Genomic DNA, 23670 nt, shown 5'->3' with positions numbered 1-23670 from the left:
CCGGGAACCATTGCTCGTTTTTCAGCGTTGATCATTCGGGCTACATTGACTGACAGAATCTGTAGAGAGCAGGCCAATGATGTTCAGTTGACAGAGATGAGAGCCAGAGCAGAAGAGAGAGGTAATTCAGAGTTTGGGATGAATAAAGATGGTTTGATGACATTCAGAGGTCGTATATGCATTCCTACTGGTGATGATATTCGGCGAGACGTCTTGACAGAGGCACATACCGCGCCATACTCGATACATCCAGGTAGTACCAAGATGTATCAGGATCTTCGAAGACTCTATTGGTGGCCAGGTATGAAGAAGGATATTGCCATGTTTATTTCTCAGTGTCTAACTTGTCAGCAGGTGAAAATCAAACACCAGAAACCTGCTGGGACATTGCAGTCATTGCCGATTCCTCAATGGAAATGGGAGCACATTACAATGGACTTTGTGATTGGTCTTCCCAGAACGCAGAAAGGCTATAACTCTATTTGGGTTATCGTTGATCGGTTGACCAAGTCAGCGCATTTTCTCCCAGTCAAGACAACGTATTCCATGAACCAGTACGCCGAAGAGTACATAGCAGAGATTGTCAGACTTCATGGTGTTCCTGTGTCGATCGTGTCTGATCGTGACCCTAGATTTACTTCAGAGTTTTGGAAGAGTTTACACAGAGCCTTGGGTGACGGTTAGCATTTAGTACAGCATATCATCCCCAGAGCGACGGTCAATCAGAGAGAGTTATTCAGATTTTGGAGGATATGCTCAGAGCTTGTGCTATCGACTATCCTGGTAGTTGGGATTCCAAATTGCCTTTGGTTGAGTTCACGTACAATAATAGTTACCAAGCGACGATTGTTATGGCACCGTATGAAGCACTTTATGGCAGGAAATGTAGATCCCCCTTATATTGGGACGAGATTGGTGAGAGAAAGATGTTGAGTCCAGAGTTGGTCCAACAGACAGCTGATGTTGTTGTTGTTATTCAAGAAAGGATGAAGACAGCACAGTCAAGACAGAAGAGTTATGCTGATGTACGACGAAGGTCGTTGCAGTTTGAGGTTGGAGATCACGTGTTCTTGAAGATATTGGTTCATAGGCCCATTTGAGATATTGGACATAGTAGGTGATCGAGCTTACAGGTTAGCCCTACCACCAGATCTTAATAGAGTTCATAATGTTTTTCATGTTTCCATGCTCAGGAAGTATATTGCGAATCCTTCCCATGTTCTTCGTCACGAGCCATTGGATTTGACGCCGAATTTGACGTACCAAGAGATTCCCGTCCAGATTCTGGATCGCAAAGTTAAAGTATTGAGAAACAAAGAGATTGGCATTGTTAAAGTCCTTTGGAGGAATCAATTGATTGAAGAAGCCACGTGGGAACCAGATGATGAGATGAAAGGAAAGTATCCTGAGTTGTTTGCGCAGTGACGTTAATTTCGGGGACGAAATTTCTTTAAGGAGGGGAGATTGTAATATCCAAGCTTGGTGAACGGTACGGTTTAAGATTTCTTATGTTTATGGACTATTTGGTCAAGTTTAAGTATAGTTTTGATGTTAAGAATTTCGATTTGTGATTTAGGGTATTGTTGATTTTAGATGATGTGTAGTTATATTGTAGCATCGTTACGATTAAATTCATGATAATTTGTATGTTGAGCCAATTGGTATGAGGCCAATCGGAGTAGTTAGATAAGACATAGAGGTGCAACTTTCATGTTGAAAGTGTTGCCAAATTATGAGGAAAAGCGACGTTGCGATTCGATTTTTAGTTGTAAAGGATATTGTTGGCTACAGAGGAGAGTGCACCCGCGCCAGGAAAGCTACCGCACCCGCGTTGTTTGGGCAGTAGGTCTATCGCACCCGCGGTCCATTATGCAGCGCACCCGCGGTCGTTTTCTTCGGATTTTCGGAAGTGGTACAGACTACGTAGTGCACCCGCGGTGGAAGAGTTAGCGCACCTGCGGTGCGTGAACAGTAAAGTTGTGTTTTGGAGTTTTAAGTGATATAATACAAGGGTTTGGCACATTTCTCTCATTCTTTCCTCATTTTCTCGGTTCTTCAGCTCAAGGGAGAGCTAGGCTTCTTAATTTTTTCTTTGGTTCCTTTGATTCAAACTCCTAGTTGGATTATTGAAGTGAGAACAAGATCATTTTGGGTTCAAGGAGCTAAGGTAATCTTGTGGTTTAAATTATTCCTGGATTATGGTGTGGGGGAAATCATGGAATGTGTGATTGTGTTGATTGTATGAGTTTTATGGTATGGGTTTGTGTAATGCCCGAGATTTTATACCGTGTTAAATTACGATTATTGAATTTTAATCGAGATAATTATGAAAGGGCTAACCAAGACACGAAATGAGATCGCGTGTGAAAATTGATGTGCGAGGACAGTAGCATCGGCGCACATGCGCAACCAGATGCGCGCACATGCGCCAAACAGGTAGAAGACCTCGCGCATATGCGCGAAGCCTATGCGAGTAACTCCAGAGAGTCTCGCGCATATGCGCGGAGATGAGTCGCGCATATGCGCGAGGCGATGTGCAGGATACGCGCGGAGACCGAGTGTCTCGCGCATATGCGCCGATTGGGGTCGCACATATGCGCGAGACGTGTGCTATAAAGATTAAGCCACTCGTCCTTTTGCATGTACGTGGGTGTATATATATATATATATACAAACGTAAATCTTATGGGAAAATCGAGAAAAGGCCGAGGGAAGATTTTGATTTGAAATTGAAGATTTTGGGATCCGTCCGTCCGAACTTGAATCCGAGTACAACACCGTGTTCCTAGCGACGACAGCTACAACTGGGCGTAAGTTTTACTACGTTTTGATATGTCTTGAAATTATGATATTGCCACAATTGAATGGAATTCATATATGATGTTCTTGACATGTTAGACATCATAGAATCGAAGTCAGATTAAGAAACGGACTGATTATGAAATTGTTATGAAGTTTGGAGTCGATTTGATTGAGAATCAATATCAGATTTATATTATCGTTGAAATTATGAGTTATATCGATAGTGATTATGAGTTCTGGTATTATATCTGTGATGATTGGACTGACGGGGTTATCGAGACTGTATTGGTATGCCGTCGAAACATCAGTTGATTGATATTGATCAGATTCGGTATTGGTTGAGATTGTATTGTGGTATCGTATGTCGATTGGCATTGATCCGATTATGTTTTGATTTGAGTATTGATCAGAACAGGTTTTGAACTGAGTTATGTACTGATATTGTATCTATTCGATTGTTATTAGCAGATTGGGTATGGACAGAGTTGACTTCGATACTTCGTCTTCATCGGACCGAGAAGATAAAGGTATAAATTAATGTTGACTTGGGATTGCACAACTCGAGTGAGGTTTGGCTCGAGTTTCCCTAAATCACATACTTTACCTTATTGTATTGATTTGATTGATATACTTGTTCTCTTGATTGATAGACAGCAGGTATTAGACGAGTAATCTTGTGACAGAAGTGCCTGATAGTGGTGGGATCGCCACGGGCACATTGCACAATGTCACAAGATAGTGTGTTGGCGATTGTGCCAAAGTCTGTCACCGGATGTTTGGCTATCGATGTGGATAGAATTATAACTTCTTCTATTACTGATGATTGATATTATATCGATGTGGATAGAATCGGAGCTTCTTCTATTACTGGTGATCGGTACCGTATCGATGTGGATAGAATCATAACTTCTTCTATTACTGATGGTCTATATCATATCGATGTGGATAGAATCGGAGTTCTTTCTATTACTGGTGATCGATACTATACCGATGTGGATAAAATACGAGCTTCTTCTATTACTGGTGATCGATACCATATCGATGTGGATAGAATTGGTATTTCTTATATTACTGGTGATCAATACCCTATCGACGTGGATAGAACTGGAGTCTTTTCTATTACTGTTGATCGATATGGGAATGCTAACTTCTGAAAACCGGGATCCCTAGACTAGGATTGAGTCTAGTCTTAAATGTGAAGTCATGAGTCTAATTGACAGTTATATTGATTCATGTTGATTATGTTCCTGAATATGGTACATATTGATTTATGTTCCTGATGATGGTACATGTTTAGAATAGGATTTATTCTTGATATGGATTTATATTCTGATCTGAATATATGTTAGACATATCTGTTATATGCTTTTATATTGTTTTTATGATTGCATGTATACATGATTTATACTGAGAATGTAATTCTCACCGGAGTTATCCGGTTGTTGTCTTGTTTGTATGTGTGCATGGCAACAGGTGGGATAGGATCAGGGTCAAGAAGAGAAAGAGGCTGGACTAGATAGCGTGGAGATCCGGGTTTCGAAGCAACTTAGGATTCAGCACTGATATATAGTTGAACCTAGTTGAATTCTTGTAGATAATACAAGAATTGTATGTTATGTTTAATATGTAATTTGAATTGAATTACATTATGTTTCCGCTTTGTATTTTAAAAAAAAAAATTAGACCCTGTTTATTATAATTGTTTGAATTATTCCTGAAGACGATTAAGGAATGAATTAGCGTCCGGGTCCCCACAGTTTGTGATTATTAAGTTGTTGATGACTCAATACGTGGTTTATTGTTGTAGGATTTGTACCAAGAGATTAGAATCAAGCTTTCCATTGGTTGTAAGTGGAATTCATTTCTTGTCCTCACATGAATTATATGTATTGTATTTCAATGGTTTTAATATGGTATTCCCTTCCACTTGATTCATGTTATGTATGGATACACTTTGTTGTATATTAGAGGCTTTCATATGTCTCAATTATATATAAAGGGAATGCAAGAAAAAAGAGTATTCAAAGTGTTTGTTTTAATGTCCAAGAGAGAGTTCAAATAATTTATTGGATTGATAAATAGATAGTCAGAGATTGCATGCAATTAGTTGATCAACGACCCTAGGCTTATATCCCAACAGAGTAATCGATTTATATTGATGGGATATAGGTACAGAGATAGAGTTACTATTTAGATATCAATCTACCAGAGAAAAGAGAAATATCATCGTTATTGTCATGTCATACTATGTTATTCATGTTTTAAGAGTTAGATGGTATTTAATGATTTGAAAGTCATGTTTTACAGAGTATGATATGTATACATTGTTATGTAAGAGTTTCACTTGCTGAGTTTTATACTCATTTCAGTTATTCATGTGATGCAGATAAGAGTGACGAGCCGGGACGTTTATTGGAGACGAGGTCATATGCATACAAGAGATGGAAGGAAGAAAGATATTTTGTTAACATTTTGACATGATCAAAAAAAAGATATTTTGTATTTTGATACAACACTTTATTGATCATGTATATACTTTTGATTGTATATATTTTGAAAATGTATTCATGTCAAGAGAATTTTTAAATCCTTCTTTTCTCTAAGTAAATTATTTCAATTTTCGATGTTATTTTATGAAATCAGTCGAGGGCGTTACATTTAGTGTTATTTTAAGTCGAGGGCGTTACAATTTGAATCTGAAATGAAAGGTTCTAATATAGTCCTTTTATTATTGTATTCCAATTCAGCGTTAAAAAAAAAAAATTTGGGCTGCTGGTGGTTACTGAGTGTAGAGGAATATGTGGAGAGTAAGATTTACACTAACAGGCTAATTTAAATCTCTGACAATGGTTGAGAATGAATCACTCTGTCATTCATGATGCTAGGGCTAATGACACACACATACACGTTCATGTTTTATTTGAAACAGTGTCTATACCAAAGAAAGTGCGAAAAGTTGTACTTGTACATTGATCGAAAAAGGAATATGTTGAGTTTCGCTGAGGCTAGTTGATGACTATGAATTCACTGTCGAGCTACTTTGTGTCATGTTTCATTTTTTCTTGTCACCTGTTTTGCTCGAGGGCGAGCAAAAGGTTAGTATTGGGGGGTAGATATAGGTGGATTTTACTTGTTTTTCTTATCGTGTTGTGTCCCGTTGTGTTGCATTTATCATTTAGATTTCATGCATTTTGTGTTATTTTAGCATAATTTATGTTTCCTTGTTGCTCATGTGTTTAGTTGGTGAAAATGCAGGAGATTTGTAAAGAAACTTAAAATGAAAAGGAGAAATTCGAAAGTCATCCGCCCGGGCGCACATTTATGTCCACCCGGGTGCCTCCAAGGCGTGAGAGAAGGAGTATTTTTTCGAAGGTCATCCGCCCGGGCAGAAACTTACGTCTGCCCGGGCGCATCAAAGAAAATTGAAAATAAAAAAATCTTCGAAAGACATCCGCCCGGGCGGAAACTTATAGTCCGCCCAGGCGCACCTGTATTTTTGGAAAAAATTTTGGACGATTCCTTTCCTTAGTTTCTGGATATGGGCAATATGGCGGGGGTTGGAGGACGAAATCAGATTATTCAGACTTTATTGGAGAGCCGCCACAAGCTTTGGAGAGAACTTTGCGCTTGGAGTTGAGAACTCGAAGATTTCCGAGCGTCGTTCATCGCAATTTTCTTCAAATCTAGTATTTCTAACTTAGTTTTTATCTTTTAAACATTGTTGTGTTTATGTCTAGTATGAATTCGAGTAGATAAACTTAAAATATTTGTTGGGATTTAAAGAGATCCTACCCCGAACTCTGATTTAGTTAATTCATATTTCGATTTGTGATTTATTCTTGATTTTACTATTGTTTTATCCTGTTGTTAGAGCGTAGCTAACTGTAACAACGTTTTTATGTTGCGAGTGAGTTCGAGAGAATAACTTGTGATTGGAACGAGTAGTATAATCCGTGGATCTACAATTTACATAGATATATGAAATTGGATACGTGCCGATAGTCATATTCCGGTAGGGCGAAAACTAGGAGATTCACAGATCGATTTGTGATTCACTCTTGATAAATAATTAAAGACATTAAATTACTTCATTGAGTAAAATTAGTTTGGTATAGCTCGAGAGAGTGTGTTCAATTGAATAGGAAATCCTGTCGGAGGCATATAATCATTATCGAACGAATTAATTAATTAACGAGGGGTAGGTGAACCGAAATTCCCTTTCTTATTGAATTTTAATCAACCATTTTAGATATTTTATTTCATTATTTAATTATTGAATCTTTTTTTTTTGCATGTTTATTCGAGCATAGTACTAAACCAATCAATCATATTTCGTTGCTAACGATTGAATAATTGAAAATAATAATTGTCAAATACAGTCTTCAGTAGAACGATACTCGCACTCACGTGCATTTTACTATTACTTGACATCGTGCACTTGCGATTAATTTTTAGCATAAAAAATCATATTTTTATTAAGGATTCCACGGTGCAAGTTTTGCTCGATCACTGATCTAAACCCGTTCATGATTTAACGGGGTGGATTGGTCCCTGGTCATGCTTTACCGCTTTTCAATCCCATACATAAATTGGTCACAAGACATTTAGCATACCTCAAAAACATAAATTATTTTTTTTGCACGTCAAACATACTTACTTGGCGTTGACGGATTCGTTGGATCTCGTTCGAGGCCTTGCTGCACATGCTAACATGCTACCATGAACTTTAAATTCCACAACTTAATCATGCCAATCGAATGCATCACCCAATGAATTACTAACTTATGACCTTCTACAAATGCTCGGGACTTCACCGTAATAAGCAACATACTAACCCCCGACTCAACCCCGAAACAAAACTTGCAAGAAATATGAATTCCTTCACCCAATAGAAGGTACGGACCTTGCTTAAAACATAGTTCAACGTTCCCAAATCAAACTTCATGACATCTAAATTAACTTTTAGTATACTAGAACATAAAGACTTAATAGTACCCAAAGGAAGCAAGAACACCTAGATTTAAAGCCAAAAATTTGCCCGAAGCAGCGCCTAGGCGCTGCAGCGCCAGACTGGCGCCTAGGCGTTGCCTGATGCGTACCAGCAGCGCTGCTCTGCAGCGCCTAGGCGCTTTCTGGCACGAACCTACAGCGCCGCGGTGCCCGCAGTGCGGCGCTAGTCTTGCGCTAGAACACCCCAAAAATTCTGCACATGAGTTCCCTATGACTTCTAATGCATACACAACTTAACCGACCCGAGACAACACCTCAAAATTCACATGATCAACTCAATGGACACTCCTAAACACATCAAGGAACCTCTGACGATTCCCAACGAATCTTGCAACAAGAAATTCTCAAGAACACGTCAATAACATAATTTTTCAGAAAACGCAGTTTGAGCAGTCCCACGAAAAACACCATAACTCAGTCAATTTTTATCCAAATATTTCGAGTTTACTGTCAAATCGAAGGTATCAAAAATTTCTACGTTTTATATGTTGAAAGTTTTTCCAAAAAGTCGACCGAAAAGTCGCAGTATTTAATTTGACAGCAAAATTTGAGTTTTAGATCTAAAAGTTATTTCAAAACCGATCCAACCATGTTTGCTCAAACTTCTTCATAACATCCACATGTTTTTCATAAAATAAACATAAAAATCATTATTATGACAAGATCGATGCAGAAACGAAAGAATATACGTGCCTTTGATATTAAAATTTACCGAACCGGCGATACCGAAGCGGAGACGGAGCGAAAGTTGTTCCGGGATGATGGTGGCTCGATTTTCTTTGAAGAAAATTCAACAAAACTTTGCTGGAATTTGAGAGGAAGGGGCGGCTGCTGTTCTTGATATGAACCCTTGGTTTTCTCTTCTCAAAAATAATAAAAATTAAACTTGAATGAAGTGTGTGTGTGCCATGTCGTGTGGGGTGTGTGTGTAAAAGTGTGTTTAGTGATGAAAACTTGTGTGTGTTTAATTAAGGGAATTTAATTTGCTTAATGATAATTAAAAATGTTACTTAAAAGTTAATCCCCTAATTATCAAAATAAAATACACCATGTTAACTTTAAAAACTTTAAAAATTCTAAAATCACTAAATATATAATTTAGGCTTTTAAAAATGTTAAACTAAATAAATTAGCCAAGCTACATGTTTAAAACCACTCGAACGGTAGAATCGTTGGCCAAGCTACATGTTTAAACCAGTGTATTCAAGGTAACATTATGATCGGTCAAGCTTATATCATTTGAACTGTCACTGATCATGATTCTTCTATTAGCTCAGTCTCCAACAAAGTTGAAGCTATGGACTCGAAACTTGAACTTATTGATACCAAGATTGAGTCCCAATCTCAGTCTATTCAAGCTCTAAATGAACGAGTTTCGAATCAAGCACCATTTTTGGAGATGCTGAATCAAGGAATCATCACCTTTACTGGCCGAGTGGATGAATTACTCAATCGAATTCACGATAATGATGCCAAAAAAGAGGAAGCAGAAGGCAGATCTGGAGACGGCAGACATCACACAGAATCTTCCTTCAGAAATCAAGATCCTCAGGATGAGGAAACAATGTTCAGGGATATTGGCACAGATGATTAAAATTCTTTTAAACTCATTTGTTTATTTATTTATCAAATATCTTGTTATAATTGCTATCTGTTTTGTTTCATAACTGTTGTTCTTCATCGTTTCTAACATCTAGGTTTTGGCATCACCACAAAGAGAAAAATTGTTAGACTTAGTTTAATTGTGGTGATGGGAGTAAAAACCAGTAGGCCGTGATAGCTAAATCAGAAGACAATATAATAAGCAGAAGCTCTCGTAACGTTTAAACAGAAGCAGTACTTATCGAGTACTTAACGACTTATAAAGCAGAATCATAACTCAGAAAAGTAGAAGCAGAACTTAGCTTAAACAAGATTAACTTAACGTCTTTCGTTTGATAGTTACAAGTCTTAAATGTTACCGTTACTTTACCTAGTACTAGTATTAATTGCACCATTAATGTTGTACGAAGTCATTTAAAGCACCTTACTAGTTTTGGTATAAAACTAAGACCGATTGTTCTGAAGCTTTTTGCAGGACTCTTTTTCAGTGATTTATCTGATTTTCTCAGAAGTCAAAGAAGCCGTTTTGTTTATAGACGTTGGATTCAAGGTTTCTATATATAAGGATCAATCCAATATAGAGAAACAACGCTTATCATTTTCGGAGAACACATTCTATATCCAACATTGTTTTGAGCACTCAACAACTACTACTCATCTTCAAGCACAACATACCGAAAAGCAGCACACTCTTTATAGCAATTATCTTATCTTTTGATATCATATTGTGCTGTTGTTTTGTTATATCTTCATAAGCTATTCACTTTACTATATCTTATTGAGAAGAGTCTTGTAATGTGGAAAAAAGCCTTTTCCAGAACTTTGTTGTATTCGTCTTATTGTGTTGTGAAGTTAAGAGTTTCAGTAGGCTAAGGGTAAGTCCTACTGAAGTGGGTGTGTACAAGAGTTGTACAATAATAACCAAAGTCTTTTAGTGATACCTTCTGGAAATAGAAGAAGAGGATACGTAGAAGATTTCATCTTCGAACTTCCAGAAAAAATCACTGTATAATGTCTACTGTTTTATTGTTTTCATCCCATACGATCAGATCGTTTCCGCACTTTTTATTGTGATCTGCTTATTTGAACAAGATAAGCTGCAATCTCTAACATGATTCTAGCACCCTTTGCAAAAACGTTCAACAAAGGAACGAGTTTATTCACCCTCTTCTAAACTCTATAGCGATCCCCAACAAACTAATTAGTTCAACAAATACAAAAAATATCATTTTTTATGAAATTTTATTTATTTATTTATATTTCAAAATTTTAAAAACAAAATGTGAAAAAGTTCTATAGAAGGCTAAATATTATTTAAATTTAATATTATGAGTTATATTTTACTATCAATGCTATTATTTCATTAGTTTTGATAGGATAGTCACGATTATTTTAAATTGATAATTATTTATCTTTAGTGTGCTTCATTTATATAAATTATGATTTATGCATTGATAAATTCCATAATTTGGTTGATTTTTGCGTTATTATGCCTTACATGTGCCGGTTTGATCATATTTAAAAATTTGTTTCAATTAATTTCGTTCTATATATTATGCTCATTAAAATTTATTATATACCATAAAATCAACGACTTCAATTTTAATTGGGGAAACAATTTTGAAAATAAGTTATATAAGTTCTTAATTAATTTATTCGTCTAATATGACGAGAAATTAAACCAAGATAAATAAAAAAATAATTCAAATATTTTTTTCCTAAAATCAAATTTTTAATTTTTAGTATATAATTAGTATTTACGTGCATCGCACGTACTTCATACTAGTAACAATGAAATGCATACAACCGATTTCAATTTAACAAGTAACATCACATAAGAACAACGAAAACATATCACGTTTATGCAAAAACCTGTAATATGTTTCTCTATTTTCAATTTTTCCTTAAACAGAGGCTTAAAAAATTACCCTAGATTGTATAGCCAAAGGAATGGTACAGAAAATGCACAAACAATATATATTTCAGCAATCAAGAAATGTCTACTGGAATAGATAAGGTCATTCTAATTACCATGATTCTTTAATTCAATTTTATAGCTAGTCCTAATTAGAATTAACAAGGATACCGAAAAACTTTGCTTCTTAATTCTTAACATGGCATCTTCAATTGATTCTGATACTTTCTCTGGTCCCCTTCATCAATTTGAATGAGTTGCAGTATCAGAATCAATTAAAGACCCTCCACACTTCAATAACTCTCTGGCTCCCCTTCATCAAATAGGCGAGGTCCCTCAATATCAGTCCATTTAATTTCATTTCTCCATGTTGGTTGCAAAAAATAGAGATGGTCTCACTCTCAAGTGGGGGGTTAACAATTAGAGCAGAAGAGATTGATGCCAGACTACTGAACAGGTCTCAGGACCAAACATGCAACACTTTCTTCATGCTGTCGCCGTATGCTTTCTTAAGAATGGGGATTAATCTCTGAGTTTCTGATGAACTTGAAAACACCACATGCATACACAGGCTCAAGTTACTGAGAAATTCTGCTTGTCTCCACAAAGTCAAAGGGAAATCACAAGCAGAATAGATATACATAAACGGATAAGAAGCCATGCCAAGCAGGTAGTTTATGTTTTCATCAACAATAGGAATCAAACAAATATCAGATGCATTAAAACATGTAGAATTTACGTACGGGTATCAACCAATTAAACATCTCATGATGCAAGTAAAAATAAATTAACTCCTCCTCGGCCCAAATAAATTGAGACTTCCTAAATGAAAAAAAACTTGCAGCTGTAGTAAATGCAGGTAAATGCAACAGAACATTGTATAAGTACGCCTACATTGACTGGTACTGATTCATAACAAGGAAATATCGGTAATAAGTCGTAGAGCGGTACTTATTTTCACCATTATGATTTATGTCTGACTTTGATATATTTAACGCAGAACATTCTTCCAAAAATATCGCACAAAAAAGTCCAACAATATTTTAGATTCACCGAAAATTACCTTTTCAACTTTGGAACCTACAAAATAAACCTGAATAACAATAAATAATGTTGCGATAAATCGTGTTAGAAGCGAGCTTAAAGGAGCCTAAATCGGAACAAAACTAAGCTGGAACTCTAATAGCAGCTTTCCTCGGCGGTTTTGCGTGATGGCTCGCCAGAGATGTTCAAACGCTGCTGCTTCAACCGGAAATGATCTATGCGATTCAAAGCTTAAATGAAAGATACAACTCATGGGCTAGGTGAGTGGTGGTCAGCCAACCCATTTCCGGTGGCGTACGGGCGCAGATAGTTGAAGTTTGGCGATTGATAAACCACTAGCTTTGATATGATAATCAGCCGAGGCCATCAATTTTTCCACCGGAAATTTGCTTCGAAGTCTTGTGGAGGCTATGATTAATCGAGCACATATTGTTCATAATCAGGTTTTAGCCTCTTCCAAGTTCAATGTTATCTTTACCACATTATAAAAATATTTAACAAAGAGATATATTTTATCATCTTGTTAGCAGTTCAAGCCATCCACTGGTCAAAATTTTGTTTCCTATAGATGATTATTACATGTACTCAAATCTTCGACAGCTGAAACCAAACAAAATTAGCATTCCAAATCTAAACTTGACATCCTAGAATTGAATTAAGGCACGATTTTGAGCGGCCCATCCTTAGCCCAAATAGAATACAGGTGTATTCTCCTATAAATATCAGGTGCGGGTGTCTAACTCAGGGCATTCAATATATTGTTTTTCAGCAGCACCCATAACTGTTCTCCACTTATATACTCGGTCTCTGACTTGAGCGTCGGAGGGATTACGCCTGGATACCCTCCTGGCCCACTTTTAACGGTCTTATTCGGATTTCAGGCTCAGGGCAATTTCAAAACATGCGTCTGGACTAGTGACCCTTGCAGCAATTGGACCCTAAATTTCTCGTGTGTGTCAGACTGTATACATTCGAACTTGACTATCATTTAGTTTTTGTCCCATCAAGATCTGAATTTGTGACCTTCATGTTATCTTTCAAATGCGTACTTTACCGCCGTGGAACAATTTAAAACTATACCATTTTACACAGGATTGTCTTTATAAGTTTAATAATTTAGATAAAAAAAATATTGCCGGCCTGGCTAATTCTCAGGTAATCAGTTTCTAAATTTTATACTAACTATATTGTTAGTTATTAGACTCGGGAACAAGAATAACGTACTCACAAGGCACAAGGGCCGGCATTCTTGTGCAAAAACACACGATTTGTGTCTTGTCCGAAATTTTCAAAAATTGCCAATTCTTGTACCTCTCTGGATTATATATATACATTCCCTTCAGAAAATTTGTGCTAGACAACTCCTGAACAAGCCTGTTTCCAAGAGTCATGAAGATTAAATACAAGCTTCCTAAACCTGTAATCTTGATTATATTCTCCCTTTCACTGGCATTCTCTGATCATCCCCCTTCCAATTCTTCCACCATTTTAACTGTCCCAAGAAAATCTTTCAGCCAAGGATCAAATATAGCGAAACCTGGTTGCGAAACGAAGTGCGGAGATGTAACTGTTCCATTCCCCTTTGGCATTGGAAACAACTCAGGCTGTTCGATTGACCCCTGGTTTGACATAAACTGTGATAATTCCGTCACCCCGTCTAAACTCACCATTACACCCGATAATCTTGAAGTTTTAAACATATCTGATAGTGAAATACGGATAAAAAACTCGGTTGCTGTGAGATGCTACACAGAGTCGGGAATTACCACCAGGGAAAACCCGACAGCCATCGATCTGACAGGATCTCCCTACAGCTTTTCTGAGTTCAACAAGTTTACAGTAGTGGGCTGCGACGATTTGGCTGTGATTGTTGGTACCAGTGGCAGGAACTTTACAAGCGGATGTTTGTCACTTTGCTCACAACAGAATGATTTACTAGATGGATATTGTACTGGGATTGGCTGCTGTCAGACCCCGATTCCGAAAGGTTTAAAGAATTTTGGGTCAGCCCTCGGGAGTCTCAGTAACCATACTAATGTTTGGAGTTTTGATGCTTGTGGGTACGCTTTTCTCGGAGATCAAGACGCGTTTAAGTTTCGGGTTTCGGATTTTTCGGACGAGAATTTTCAGAACATGACGATTCAGGAAGTTCCTATTGTAATTGATTGGGCGCTTGAGAGTGAAAATTGTGAGGAAGCTAAGAAATCTGCTGATTTTGCTTGTAGAAATAATAGTGTTTGTGTTGATTCAGAGACGGGTCTTGGAGGATACCGTTGTAATTGCACAGCAGGGTATGAAGGCAATCCGTATCTTAGTCCAGGATGCACAGGTTAGTATATGTTTTTAAAATTGTTCCATATTGTTGTTTAGACTAGTTTGTTTGTTTGAAAGGGAACCTAAAAATCGTCATAGAAAATTAATAAAAATACCCATCAAAATTAACTTCTCTCTGTTTATTTTTTAAAAATGAAATTGGCTTGGCTTCTTCGTAAAATTGTAAAATTATGCTTGTTCATTTAGTTTTTTCTTTTGAATATTTTGGGCTTATTGTTCCTAACAAACTTAATGTCGTTATTTGTGACAGATATAAATGAATGTAATAACAATCCATGTGATGCAAATGGTATTTGCACAAACACTCCAGGGAGTTTTAATTGTTATTGCAAAAAAGGATACTCTGGAGATGGCAGAAATGATAAACATGGTTGCATTGCTGTAAATTCTCAGTTCCCAGCCATAAAATTCTCCTTAGGTAATTTATTTACCAAGTCTGTGACAATATCACAAATAATATTTTTGTGTATATATGATTCATAAGAGTGTTAAGTATAATTTAAATATTGTCAATTTTGGTATTCCAGGTTTCAGTATTGGATTGCTGTCCATTTTTACTGGTATCACATGGCTTTATTTTGGAATCAAGAAAAGAAAACTTGTTATAATGAGAGAGAAATTTTTCCAACAAAATGGTGGGTTCCTTTTGAAGAAACAGTCTTCATATGTGGAGGGTGGAGTCGAGTCAAGTAAGATCTTCTCAGCAGAAGAGCTAGAAAAGGCCACTAACAACTACTCAGAAGACCGTATCCTTGGCCGGGGTGGTTATGGCACTGTCTACAAAGGAATCCTATCCGATCAACGAGTAGTCGCCATTAAAAAATCAAGGATCATGGACCAGAACCAAATCGAGCAATTTATAAATGAGGTGATTATTTTGACTCAAGTGAACCATCGAAATGTCGTCAAGCTTTTGGGATGTTGCTTAGAGAGCGAAGTTCCTTTACTGGTTTACGAGTTTATATCAAACGGTACACTCTATCATCACATACAAAACAGTGCTGAAGCGACTTGGTTTTCTTGGAGTAACCGTTTGAGAGTTGCAGCTGAATCTGCTGGTGCACTTGCATATCTCCACTCGGCAGCTTCGATGCCTATTATCCACAGAGACGTAAAGTCCAGCAACATTCTTCTAGACGACTCGTATACTACAAAAATATCGGATTTCGGAGCTTCAAGACTGGTCCCTTTAAACCAAACACAAGTGACAACTCTTGTTCAGGGGACCTTAGGCTATTTGGACCCCGAGTACTTCCAAACAGGTCAGTTAACAGAAAAAAGCGACGTTTATAGCTTTGGGGTCGTTCTTGCCGAGCTAATAACTGGGAAGAAGCCCCTTTCACCAACAAAATCAGAAGAAGAGAGGAACTTAGCCACATATTTCATCATGTCCGTCAAAGAAAACCGCCTGTTTCAAATTCTCGAGCCTCGAATCTTGAAAGAAGGTAGTTTCGAGCAGTTGCAACGAATTGGTGAGCTTGTGAAGAGATGTCTGAATTTGAAAAGTGATGAAAGGCCAACAATGAAAGAAGTGACATTGGAGCTTGAAGGGATAAGGAAATCAACTCAACATCCATGGATTCAGAAAGAAGATAGAGTAGAAAATGAGGCCCTTTTAGGTGAACAATCGGGACAGGCATTAGATTTGTATGCAATCAATTTAGTCCCAGAAATTGATCCTGGAGCACATTTTATCCAAGAAGATACAATGTACAGTCCTATGATTTATCCCATTCCCCGTTAATTGTTTGTTACATGGTACCCAAAATCGAGTTTCAGTTTGATATGTTAATATTCTATCTAATTCTTTTACGTTTCGATTCGATTCGATTCGATTCGATTCGTTCCGTTTGGTAATATTGACGAGATTGTATAGATAAATATTAGTCATTATTAAAGTGACTCTTTTCGGGTGAACAATCGAAACCGGTTGAGTTAAAGAGCGCATTCTACGTACGAAGATACTGTGAAGTGTGGAAAGTATTACATATAATATTCTTTGGGAGAATAATTTGTACTTCAAAGTTTACGAAGCACAATCCATCTTAATCTTTTTTCTTTAACAAAGTGACCAAAAGGTTATTAATTTTAGTTATTAATAAATGCTTTTCTATTTTATTCATCATAAATAGTTTTTGTTTTACTTATTTTCAAATCAACTTTAATATAGCCATTTTTATTACTAAAATATACTAAGTATTTTTATGCTAATATAATTTTATAACTATTATATTACACAATGCTAGATTTAAGATTTGCATTAGTCGTATTTGTTAATATATCATAAAATGCACGTGTGTTTCACGTCGAAACAGTTCAAATTAAAATAAGATTAGTTAATTCAATAAATGAAAATGACAATCCCATATTTTACAATTGAGGTTAACCATTCATATATCACTTACTTTGAAAAAAAAACTTGATTTAATTTTATTCTCTTCCAAATTTTACTAATCTGTCTTTTTATTATATATATTTTATTTGTTATTTGTCTACTTCTATGAATGAATAGAATATTATTTTTTTTTATCATACTCAATGTCAATGTTTGTACTTTTCTGGGCGTCAATGATCTACACATTTTTGTTATTTTCTTTTTTTTTTTTTTTTGCAATTTGCTAACTGTTTTCTAATTTATTTTTTTAATTTGCTAACTATTTTCTAATTTATTTTTTTTTTTGCAATTTGCTAACTATTTTCTAATTTTGGTAATGTATAAGGTGCTGTTGTGAAAAAGTAAAAATTTATGGTAAAAAGTAAAAATCTCAAACTCTCAAAATTTACCAAATTACACACTTTATAATATTTTTCTCTCTACTCAATTGTGATTTTCTTCACAAATGAGAGATCTATTTATAGGAAATCTTTACAAATAATCCAAAAATAAAATACATCATTACCTACATCATCACACACTAATTTTCAATATTTACAACTCTTATTTTCAAAATTCAAATATTCAACATTTTAATATTCAATACACATATTTTAAATATATTTTTCAACACTCCCCCTTGTGATGATGATCATAATGATTGTCTTCATTACGTGTTTTTATACTGCCTCGTTAAAAACCTTACTAGGAAAAACCCATTGGGATAAAAACCATAGCAAGGGAAAAAGAGTGCAGTCACGTAAACTCCCCCTCATGTTGACACGAACAATTCTTCACAAATTTCGTAGATTGCGCATCCCAATATTATATATATGCTTTCTGAATATTGACGTAGGAAGCGCCTTTGTGAAGAGATCTGATGAATTTTCACTTGATTGAATGTGACGAACATCAATACATTTATTCTTCTCAAGCTCCTTGGTGAATGCGAAGAACTTAGGAGGAATATGTTTAGTTCTGTCACTTTTTATGTATCCTTCTTTCATTTGAGCAACACATGCAGCATTATCTTCATATAGTATCACAGGCTTCTCGTCGAATGATAATCCGCATGAGATTTGGATATGTTGGGTCATTGATTTTAACCACACACATTCACGACTTGCTTCATGTAGTGCAATAATCTCGGCATGATTTGATGAAGTTGTTACGAGCGTTTGTTTCTGTGAACGCCAAGAAATTGCAGTGCCTCCACGAGTAAAAACATATCCAGTTTGGGAACGTGCCTTGTGTGGATCAGATAAGTATCCAGCATCGGCATAACCAATTATACTTGGATTAGCATCTTTTGAATACAAAAGTCCGAAGTCTGTCGTTCCTCGTAGATAACGGAATATATGTTTAATTCCGTTCCAGTGTCTATTTGTTGGATATGTGCTAAATCTTGCCAACAAATTTACGGCAAAAGATATATCAGGCCTTGTACAATTTGTAAGATACATAAGGGCACCGATAGCACTTAGATATGGTACTTCTGGACCAAGAATATCTTCATCTTCTTCACATGGTCGGAATGGATCCTTTTCTATGTTTAATGATCTAACAACCATTGGAGTACTTAAAGGATTTGATTTATCCATATTAAAACGTTTAAGGATCTTTTCTGTATAATTTGTCTGGTGAACAAACATTCCACATTCTTTTTGTTCAATTTGTAAACCCAGACAATACTTGGTTTTTCCAAGATCCTTCATTTCAAATTCTTCCTTCAAGTATGACACAACTTCTTGAATTTCCTTATTCGTTCCAATGATGTTTAAATCATCAACATATACAGCAATAATTACGCATCCGGATGTTGTTTTTTTAATGAAAACACAAGGGCATATTGAATTATTTACATATCCCTTTTTCATCAAGTGATCACTTAATCGATTATACCACATTCGACCAGATTGTTTTAACCCATATAATGATCTTTGTAATTTCAAAGAATAACATTCTCTGGGTTTTGAACTTTGTGCTTCAGGCATCTTAAATCCTTCAGGGATTTTCATATATATATTACTATCAAGTGATCCATATAAGTAAGCTGTAACAACATCCATAAGACGCATTTCTAAATTTTCAGATACCGCCAAGCTAATCAAATACCGAAACGTAATTGCATCCATCACGGGAGAATACGTTTCTTCATAATCAATTCCAGGCCTTTGAGAAAAACCTTGTGCAACAAGTCGAGCTTTATATCTCACTATTTCATTTTTCTCATTTCGCTTTCGAATAAAAACCCATTTGTATCCAACAGGTTTTACACCTTCAGGTGTAAGGACTATAGGTCCAAAAACATTACGTTTATTTAGCGAATCCAATTCAACCTGGATGGCTTCTTCCATTTTATCCAATCCTGCCGATTTTTACATTCACCAAAAGATTTTGGTTCATGATCTTCATTATCATTTATGATGTCGATTGTCACATTATAAGAAAATATATCATCAATTTCTTCTATATCTTTTCGGTTCCATATTTTTCCAGTATTAATGTAATTGATAGAGATTTCATGATTCTCGTCAGTTTGTGGTTCTGACAGAATATTTTCATCATCATGTGTTTCTTCAGGAACACCATTCTCTATTTTGTGATCATCATGTGTTTCTTCAGGAACATCATTCTTTATTTTGTGATCATCGTGTTTCTCTATAAATTTTCATTTTCGAGGATTTTTATCCTTGGAACCAACTGGCCTTCCACGCTTCAGGCGTTTAATGACATCATGAGTATCTTCAATTTGTTTTTTTGGAATTTCAATTCGAGCAGGGGCATTTGCAGCATGTATATATGATTTAGTTACCCTTTTTGTGTCAGTAAATGCATCTGGTATTTGATTGGCTATTCTTTGCAAGTGTACAATTTGTTGTACATCTTTTTCACATTGTTTTGTTCTTGGATCCAGATGTAACAATGATGATACATGCCATGTAATTTCCTTTTCGGTATGTTTCTGTTCTCCCCCTAACATTGGGAAGATTTTCTCATTAAAATGACAATCAGCAAAACGTGCTGTGAACACGTCGCCTGTCTGAGGTACAAGATATCGAATGATTGATGGACTATCATAACCGATATAAATTTCAACCTTTCTTTGAGGTCCCATTTTCTTTCGTTGCGGTGGTGCAATAGGCACATACACCATACATCCAAAAATTCTCAGATGAGAAATGTCTGGTTCTTTACCAAATGCAAGCTGCAATGGGGAGTATTTATGATATGCACTTGGTCTGATGCGAATTAATGAAGCAGCGTGTAAAATTGCATGTCCCCATATAGAAATAGGGAGCTTTGTTTTCATAATCATTGGTCTAGCAATCATTTGCAGACGTTTAATCAATGATTCAGCCAATCCATTCTGTGTATGTACATGAGCAACAGGATGCTCAACAATGATTCCCATAGACATACAATAATCATTGAAAGTTTGGGAAGTAAATTCACCAGCATTATCAAGTCTAATTTTTTTGATTGTATAATCGGGAAATTGATTCCTCAATTTTATTATTTGAGCAAGTAATCTTGCAAATGCAACATTTCGAGTTGACAATAAACATACATGTGACCATCTGCTTGAGGCATCAATCAATACCATAAAGTATCTGAATGGTCCACATAGTGGATGGATTGGTCCACAAATATCACCCTGAATACGTTCAAGAAACATTGGTGATTCAGTTTGGATTTTGGCTGTTGATGGTCTTATAATAAGTTTTCCAAGAGAACATGCTTTACATTAAAACTTATTATTCTGAAAGATCTTCTGGTCTTTCAGCGGATGACCATGTGTATTTTCTATAATTCTTCGCATCATTGTTGAACCAGGATGTCCCAATCGATCATGCCAATTGGTTAATATTGAAGAATTATCAACTACCATGTTTGATTCAATCGGACTTATATGTGTATAATGCAATCCAGTAGGGAGCATTGGTAGTTTTTCAATCACATATTTCTTTCCTGATTTATATGTGATAAGACACATATATTTCTTATTCCCTTCATTCATTGTTTGAGTATCATACCCATGGGAATATATATCATTAAAACTCAACAAATTTCTTTTCGATTGTGGTGAATATAAAGCATCATTGATCAAAAATTTTGTACCATTAGGTAACAAAAATTGTGCTTTACCACATCCTTTAATCAAGTCTACATGACCTGATATTGTATTCACCGTTGTTTTTGTTGGTTTTAGTTCCAAGAAATATCTTTTATCTCGAAGGATAGTGTGCGTTGTACCACTATCGGGTATGCAAACTTCAGCTTTGCTCATAGCATTTTCCATTTTTTGAACTTCAAAAAAATATGCAATGAAATAAAATTACTGGCAATATATATTTAAATATAACACATATCATAATAAAACATTATATGGATACATGAAAAATAAATTATTGTACATTTATATTCTATCACTATATTGTTCATTTTCAGAGAAATCATTGAGAAAATCTGCAGCATCAATATTGTTCATTTCTATCCCACCAACATATTGATCATTTCCAGATAAATCATTCATAAAATCACCAGCATCAAAATGAGTTGAATCACTCAAATGGTCACTTGCGTTCAGTGAAGTTGGTCTCCTTTTCTTTCCCCTTTAATGATTCTTTATAAAGTTTACAAAGGTGTTCAGGGGCTCGACAAATTTTGGACCAATGTCCTGGAGTACCACATCTGTAACAAGAACTTTCATATCTTTTTGAGTGATTCTCATTAACACTTGTATTCTCATGATGCCTTTTCTGTGGATGGTTTGGGACGCTCTTTTGAGATTAATTATAAAAATAACTATCTCTATTGTTTTCAAAACCACGGCCTCGACCACGACCACGGCCAATTCCACGTCCACGTCCACGACCTCGACCTCGACCAAAACCTTGTCTTTGAATTTGATTTTGGTTTCCAGGTTTAAATTCATTTTTACTTACAGCATTTACTTCTGGAAATGCTGTTGATCCAGTGGGTCGGGACTGATGATTTCTCATTAATAGCTCGTTGTTTTTTTCCGCCACAAGAAGACAGTCGATGAGTTCAGAATATCTCGCAAATCCACGTACTCTATATTGTTGCTGTAGAGTAATATTTGATGCATGAAACGTGGAAAATGTTTTTTCAAGCATTTCCGATTCTGTGACCTCATGTCCACAAAATTTTAGCTGCGAGATTATTCGATACATCGCTGAATTATAATCGCTGACTTTCTTAAAATCTTGGAATCTTAACATATTCCATTCATCACGGGCGGTCGGAAGTATAACTTCCCTTATATGTTCAAATCTTTCTTTCAATCCTTTCCACAAAGCCATGAGATCTTTTTCAATTAAATATTCACATTTCAATCCCTCGTCGAGATGTCGACGCAAAAATATAATAGCTTTTGCCTTTTCTTGTGATGTCGATATGCCATTTTCTATTATTGTCTCACTTAGACCCAATGACTCAAGATGCATTTCTACATCGAGAGTCCATGGCATATAACTTTTTCCCGTGATGTCGAGCGCAACAAATTCGAGCTTTGTCAAATTTGACATGGTGGTACTAAAAAAAATTACGATGCATTTTATTAGTTAATGAATATTGCAATACAAAGTAATGGATAAACAACAAGTACAAGCATTTGTAAAAATAAAGAAAACACACGAGGAGGATATTCTCCGATAAATAAAAGACTCGTGAGTATGATAACCAAAATAATTAAAAATAACCTTGAGAAAGCCATCTTCTTTTTTCTTCGAAAATTTAGTGAAGAATAATTTTTAGAGAAGAAGAGAAAGTTGGAGTGATTGAATGTGTTTATGAGATCATATTTATAGGGCAAAAACTAGCCGTTTTGTTACCGTTTATGACCGTTGGTGTATAAAAAAAATAAAGGTATGTATTTGTATAATTTTATGGTAATAATATGGTGTATATAATATTAGACATATTTAAATAATTATGTATATCATATCATATTATTATAATGATGTGTCATAAGATATTTTATTTAAAAATCTTATAGGCTTTTATACTTGTCGTATCCCTTACCGAGAGTGTGGGATGTCGTCTTAACATCCTCCCAGGATTTATAACAAGTTTTTGAAAAATTTATTTTTATTATTAATAATAACATTATATTATATATTAAATATATACACAATAAATAAATAACAGTAAAATAAATATTATTACTTTTGTTACCTTTTTCTTCTGTTTGGAGCTTGGAAAAGGATGGAGGACTTTTAGAGTTTCGTGCTGATAACGTGTTGTGAAAATGTAAAAATTTATGGTAAAAAGTAAAAATCTCAAACTCTCAAAATTTACCAAACTACACACTTTATAATATTTTTCTCTCTACTCAATTGTGATTTTCTTCACAAATGAGAGATCTATTTATAAGGAAATCTTTACAAATAATCCAAAAATAAAATACATCATTACCTACATCATCACACACTAATTTTCAATATTTACAACTCTTATTTTCAACATTCAAATATTCAACATTCTAATATTCAATACACGCATTTTAAATATATTTTTCAACAGGTGCTTCCTTTTTCTTTTTCCATATTTGAATTTTGAGACG

General features: G+C 35.5%; 1 protein-coding gene across 1 annotated transcript; it reads left to right on the top strand.

Annotated features, from left to right (window-relative positions):
- The first annotated feature begins 11631 nt into the window (after nt 1-11631).
- Nucleotides 11632-16486, top strand: LOC142506237 (wall-associated receptor kinase 2-like). The gene is made up of 4 exons (XM_075619427.1): nt 11632-12816; nt 13575-14702; nt 14958-15125; nt 15235-16486. The coding sequence occupies exons 2-4, from the start codon at nt 13763-13765 to the stop codon at nt 16449-16451; spliced, it is 2325 nt and encodes a 774-aa protein (XP_075475542.1). The 5' UTR covers nt 11632-12816; nt 13575-13762; the 3' UTR covers nt 16452-16486.
- The last annotated feature ends 7184 nt before the right edge of the window (nt 16487-23670 follow it).

This window comes from Primulina tabacum, chromosome 10, assembly GCF_025594145.1.
Source record: "Primulina tabacum isolate GXHZ01 chromosome 10, ASM2559414v2, whole genome shotgun sequence".
Taxonomy (NCBI): Eukaryota; Viridiplantae; Streptophyta; class Magnoliopsida; order Lamiales; family Gesneriaceae; genus Primulina; species Primulina tabacum.
This window is presented reverse-complemented; position numbering and strand designations above follow the sequence as displayed.